Genomic DNA, 6,473 nt, shown 5'->3' on the forward strand with positions numbered 1-6,473 from the left:
ATTGTGATCCTCACACCCTGTGACCATGGTGGGGCAGATAGTATCATTCCTAATATGTTCATGTTCATGTTCATGTTCATGTTCATGTTCCTATAGAAGCAGAGCTTCAGACTTTCTCAATTTTACTCTGATCATTGTAGCTTATCTAGGACATGACCCAAATATTCCTGTGCTGCTAAAAGGACAATAATGTGTACAAAGTGATAATTTTATAAGATGTATCATAAGATTTCAGAGAAGAGGAATTTCCACGTGGGAAGGACAAAGGTGGCTTCTTGGTGGAGTAAGACATTGGAGCTAGATTTCCAAATGCACCTAATTGGTGACTCTAATTGACTGTCCAATATGACTTCACATTGGTTATGAGGAGAGTCTTTTTCTGAAGAGTTTCCCCAGGGCAGCCTTCATGTCCTGATTTCTCAGGCTATAAATGAAAGGATTTAACATTGGGATCACTGTCATGTACATAACAGTTACCACTGCATCCTTTAGGCTGTAACTAGACAGAGGGCGGAAATACATGCCCATGACTGTCCCATAATATAGAGTAACAACAGTGAGGTGGGAACCACAGGTAGAGAAGGCTTTGAGCACACCCTTGGTGGATGGAACCCTCAGGACTGTGGAAAAGACCTGAATATAAGAGATGATGATGAATAGTAAGGGTACAGAGAAAACACCAGCCCCTAGGTACATCACCTTCACATTAAAACGGATGTCAGAACAGGCGAGCTTGAGCAAAGGGATAGTGTCACAGTAGAAGTTGGCTACTTCTTTATTGCCACAGAAGGACAGACTGGATGTGAGCAGAGTGTGCGGGAAGGCATTGACATTTCCAACCACCCACGACACAACAACTAGCAAGACACAAGTCCGTGGGCTCATAATTGTTGTGTAATGAAGTGGGCGGCTGATGGCCACGGCACGATCATATGCCATCGCAGCCAGGATATAGCTATCTGTGTTACCTAAGGCAATCATAAAATACAACTGTGCTAGGCATCCTCCAAAGGAGATGGCTTTGCTGTGCAAGAGATGGTTGGCTAGCATCTTGGGGATGGTTACAGAGGAGAATAAGATGTCAACAAAGGAGAGGTTGGCAAGGAAAAAGTACATGGGGATGTGAAGGTGAATGTCAGAGTGAATGGCCAAGATGATGAACAGGTTTCCAATCAATGTGATGGGGTAAATGAACAGGAAGAGGATGAAGAAGAAGTCTTCCTGTTCCTGCTGACCAGTAACTCCCAGGAGGATGAATTCCAGGGTAGAGGATTGGTTGTTTTCCCTCATGGCTCCTTTGTTAAGAAAGAGGGAGAGGAATTCAGAATTATTTTGGAGTTGCCACAAATGTATTGATCTTTCTTACCCACCAGTTTTTATTAAGTGACCAGTAATCTTAAGGACGAGTTTACGAACCCAGAGACAGCCCACATTTGTGGGAAAATATCCTTTTTGTTCAGTGGTACTGATCAACATTTAGCCCTTGACACTCATGTTTAAGAAGTGAGAACTGTGTGAATCAAAGATACCAATACTCCTCTATCCCAGAGCCATCACTCAAACACCTAGGATTTAATCAATTCACAAAAACTTTTTATATTGTATGTGCTAGATACTTTGCTAAGCTTATGGAAAAACACAAATATGTGCAAAATACACTTTTTTTTTTTAAATTTTTTTTTTCCCAACGTTTTTTATTTATTTTTGGGACAGAGAGAGACAGAGCATGAACAGGGGAGGGGCAGAGAGAGAGGGAGACACAGAATCGGAAGCAGGCTCCAGGCTCTGAGCCATCAGCCCAGAGCCCGACGCGGGGCTCGAACTCACGGACCGCGAGATCGTGACCTGGCTGAAGTCGGACGCCTAACCGACTGCGCCACCCAGGCGCCCCGCAAAATACACTTTTAAATCCACTTCTTCAACATGTAAGACATAGTCCACTCTCAGGGACTTTATGTAATGGAAAAGCCAAAAATCACACACATTTTTTAAAAAATTACACATGACAAAGGAAGGAAAGCATTTTGGAATCTTTGTGTTATTACAAGGACCAGCCATGAAATTAGGAATTGTTCCAATGGCCAAACTAATACTGATCCTAGAGCCCAGGAAGTAGCAGGTGTCTATGCTGACATTGGATGATTGTAAATCACCAGAATCACGGGGTTTCACTCCTAGAAATAACAAGCCTAGTGAGTTTTCTCCCCAACTGTCCATTTTCAGAGAAGAATTTCATCCCCTCTTTTGAAAGAATGTATCTCTTTAGAAAATTCTCTAATATCGATAATCACAAAGCTTTTCTCTTCTCTTCCTTTATTATTTCTTTTGTTGAGCCATCCAACTCCATACTCATTTCAACTACTGCTTAGTAAGTAAACTGTCAGATCCATACCTGTAGGCTTGATCTCTCTTTCCCATATTTCTACACTCAGCTATCCTGCAAACATGTCTGTCCAAACACTATACTCTGCACATTACAACCTAAGTGGTTTGCAAGCTTATTTGAGGAGGAAAATCATACTTTGCTTATGTTAATAACCCTAGAGAGGTCATTATAGAAATTTGTTCACTGTGTGCACTCAATATTTGTTGGGTTAAATCAAGGTTTATTTTTGGGGTTCCTCACATATGGGAGATTCAGAAGCACACTCACTCGGTTTATCTCTCACTTCTACATCTTGTTGATTTTTCATTTAAAATAATTCTTACATAACTCAATTTTTCTACTTATACTTTCAGTGCTTCAGCTTAGATCGTCATCATTTTCTACCTGAAACTTTGTAATGCTGTCTTAATTACTTGAGTACAGATTCTCTGTTCTTTGAGTCGCTTGCACTGAGGCATACTGATGATGGCAGAGACTACTAGTTTCTTGTTCAAGTCCTTGTTGTTCACATCTTCATGGACACACAATTAAACTATGTTTCCCACTCTCCCTTGCACTGAGGTGTGTTCATGTGACTGAATTTTAGCCATTGCATCACAATCCATGCATTCCAGTTCTGGACTTCCTCCAACTAGATGGAAATGGCCAGTAGGCTGAATGGGTTGGTGGCATCACACGGTGGGATGAACCTGTGTTCTTAGTTCTCCACATTCAGTGGAGAACCAAGGAAACATACAGGAACTATTATGTAGGAGAGAAATAAACTTTTATTCCATTGAAACCATTATATGTTTTGTGATCTCTTTGTTATTGTGGTTCAAGGTATCCTAAATAAATCACTAAATTTTCTAAAGAGCACTCTACTCCATTAATGAACTAAGTCAATCAATCAATCAATCTATCTTTTTAAAAGTTTATTTATTTATTTTGAGAGAGAGAGAGAGTGAGAGCAAGCATGAGGGGAGGTAGGGGCAGAGAGAGAAGGAGAGAGAGAATCCCAAGCAGGCTCTGTGCTAATAGCACAGAGCCTGATGTGGGGCTTGATCCCACGAACTGTGAGGTTATGACCTGAGCTGAAATCAAGAGTCAGGCAACCAACTGAGCCACCCAGGTGACCCAATTCAATGTATATTTAATTTAACCACTAATTATTAATGTCTCCTATAGTGCCTGTGTGAATTATATGCTAGGTACAGGGAAAGCTGTTCTCATTAATTGTTCCCCAAATATGATGTACTTAAAAAAGTCTTTGTTGGTTTTCTCTTTTGAGATGCCTTTCCCTACCTTCACACATAATATACAAGGGTTCAGAGGTTTCAATGAAGCTAAAGGGCTAAGAGACTATGGTATTTCATGTGGCCTATAATATTTCAGAGGTGGGGCTTTTGGCAACATGGAGGATTAAGCTAATGTTGACAAGTCCCATTCCAGTTAAAACACATAGAAATTCTAGATAAGTTTTAAAACTAAAAAAAAAAAAGTATATATCCAAATCTAAAGGGAATAAATGGGAATACTTAGGTATGAGAAATAAGAAGGAAACTCAGAACAAGTGTTATAAGTCATAGTTGAAACTACTATAGCCCCTTCAGGTTTCCAACCACAAATAAGGCCCCAATGGCTGGATTCTGGTGTGTTAATTCCCTTTTGGTTCAGGAGATGCAGTCACAGATATACATAATGTAGAGAGCTAATTTGAGTCCTGTGCATAAAACACTACAATGATGTCATATTTGATTGTCTGCAAAGAAAACCCATGGGAATCTCTGGATCAATCAAGGATTCCCAAGGGAACCTCTAGAGTTATTGACAAGTTTGCTTGGTATAAACCAATATTAAACACAATCAATACTATACATATTTTTTTTGTAATTAAAAAAATGCTTATTTTTGAGAGAGAGAGAGACAGAGTGTGAGCAGGGGAGGAGCAGAGACACAGAGAGTGGGAGACACAGAACCTGAAGCAGACTCCAGGCTCTGAGCTGTCTGCACAGAGCCCAACGCGGGGCTCAAACCCATGAACTATGAGATTGTGACGTGAGCCAAAGTCAGATGCTCAACCGACTGAGACACCCAGGCGCCTCTACTTATTTTTAAATAGTAATAAATTAAATTTATAATTTTAAAAAAGACTCCTCATTCACAATCAGCAATAGAAAATATTAAGGAATCTAGATAATCCTAAAAAAGAAGTCCAACTAGTGAAAAAAGTTATAATACTATGAAGAACAAAAAAGGAATACCTAAAGAAAATGGAAAGATAAGCAATGTTAATGGCAAGACTTAACTAAACTTTTATTCCATTGAAACCATGAGAAACATGTCAGTTCTCCTCTGATTAATCTATGAATAGGATGCAATCCTAATCAAAATACCACAGATTTCTGTTAAACTTGAATTTAGCATGCAGAACAATAAGGAAGCATGAAGAGCAAATATAATTTGAGTATATAGAATAAGAAGGTATTAATTACTATATCAGTCATCAAATGATTTACTATTATAATTCAAAGAGTAGTATTGGTGTAGGGAATGAAACATAGACCTATGTGCCAGACTAGAGAGTCCAGACATAGGACAAGTGTTTATTAGGAGTTAGGATATAACATAGGTTGATTTAGAAATGGGCAGAGAAAGGATGGACTGACCATGTTGTATATGGGGATACCCATATAATGAAGACAGTACTGAAAATAATTCCTAAAGATTAATTGTAAAAAGCTAAATTTCAAAGTATTTAGAGGAATATGTAAACATATCAAATCAACATGCTGTGCTCAAACTTACACAATGTAGTATGTCAATCATATCTCAATAGAGCTGGAAAAATATTTAGAGGAAAATATGTTTATGATTGGGGGAAAATAATTGGTTTTTTATTTTTATTTTATTTTTTTATATTTTTCTTTTATTTTTGAGAGAGAAACAGAATGCGAGCTGGGGAGGGGCAGAGAGAAAGGGAGACAGAATCTGAAGCAAGCTCCAGGCTCTAAGTTGTCAGCACAGAGCCTGAAGCAGGGCTTGAACTCACAGACTGCGAGATCATGACCTGAGCCAAAGTCAAATGCCCAACAGATTGAGCCACCCGGGTGCCCCAAGAATTGATTTTTTAAAACCAGGCACAAAGCATATAAAACATAAGAAAATTTATTCAAGCTGACTATTTTAAATTTAAAGCATTTATATGAAAAAGACATTTATAAGAAAGGGGGAAAGGCAAGTCATGGACTGCAAACAGGTATTTGTTGCACACATAATTAAGAAAGGATTAATATTCAGAATAACAGAGGTTTCCTATACACTGATAAGAAAAGGACCAAAAATACTGTAAGAAGTAGTGGGCAAAAAGGCTGGAACAGGCCAGCCATAGAGGAGGAAGCTGGTATGGCCAAGAAAGAAAATAAAAGATGTTTAACTGAATTAAAAGACAATTTAACATCTTTAATCTTGGGATGTGTAAAACTGTGACAACTTCAAGTGTTGGGAAGAAATGGGAAGATTAATATTGCCGTTGGAGAATAATTAGCCAACCTCTAGGAAAGCTGGAATTCATACACATGTGATTCAGCAATTCCACTTCTAGATTAGACCCTAGAAAAAGTCTGGCATTTGTGTTCCTGAAGACATCCATGAGGATGTATCAATAGAAAACTTGGAAATGGCCTACCCATGGAGGAATAGATAAGAAAAGTATGCAATTTTCTTATGAATAAATTCTGTGCCTCAGTAAAAGTGAATGAATTCACCTGGACAAATTTTTAAAAATAGGCTGGAAAAAAGGAAGTCACTGAATGATATATTCTGTATCACACATTATGTGCGCAATTTAATACATGGTGAAAGTATAAGTCCTAATTGGAATATACTAACAAGTCTAGAATTGTAGTTACCTCTGGAGTGAGAGGGACAAAAATGAATTTTGGATGGGAACAAAGAAAGGTTTCAATTATTTCTGTAATACTTTTTTCATTAAAAGTTTTGTAGCATAGGGGTGCCTGGGTGGCTCAGTCCATTAAGTGTCTGACTCTTGGTCTTGGCTCAGGTCATGACCTCACAGTTCATGGGATCAAGCTATATTGTGTTCTGT

The 6,473-nt window shown here is 38.5% G+C and overlaps 1 protein-coding gene across 1 annotated transcript; it reads right to left on the reverse strand.

Annotated features, from left to right (window-relative positions):
• Positions 1–360: 360 nt before the first annotated feature.
• LOC131498004 (olfactory receptor 1A1-like) lies at positions 361–1,290 on the reverse strand. The gene has a single exon (XM_058704822.1). The coding sequence runs from the start codon at positions 1,288–1,290 to the stop codon at positions 361–363; it is 930 nt and encodes a 309-aa protein (XP_058560805.1).
• Positions 1,291–6,473: the final 5,183 nt, after the last annotated feature.

Source organism: Neofelis nebulosa, chromosome 16, assembly GCF_028018385.1.
Source record: "Neofelis nebulosa isolate mNeoNeb1 chromosome 16, mNeoNeb1.pri, whole genome shotgun sequence".
Lineage (NCBI taxonomy): Eukaryota > Metazoa > Chordata > Mammalia > Carnivora > Felidae > Neofelis > Neofelis nebulosa.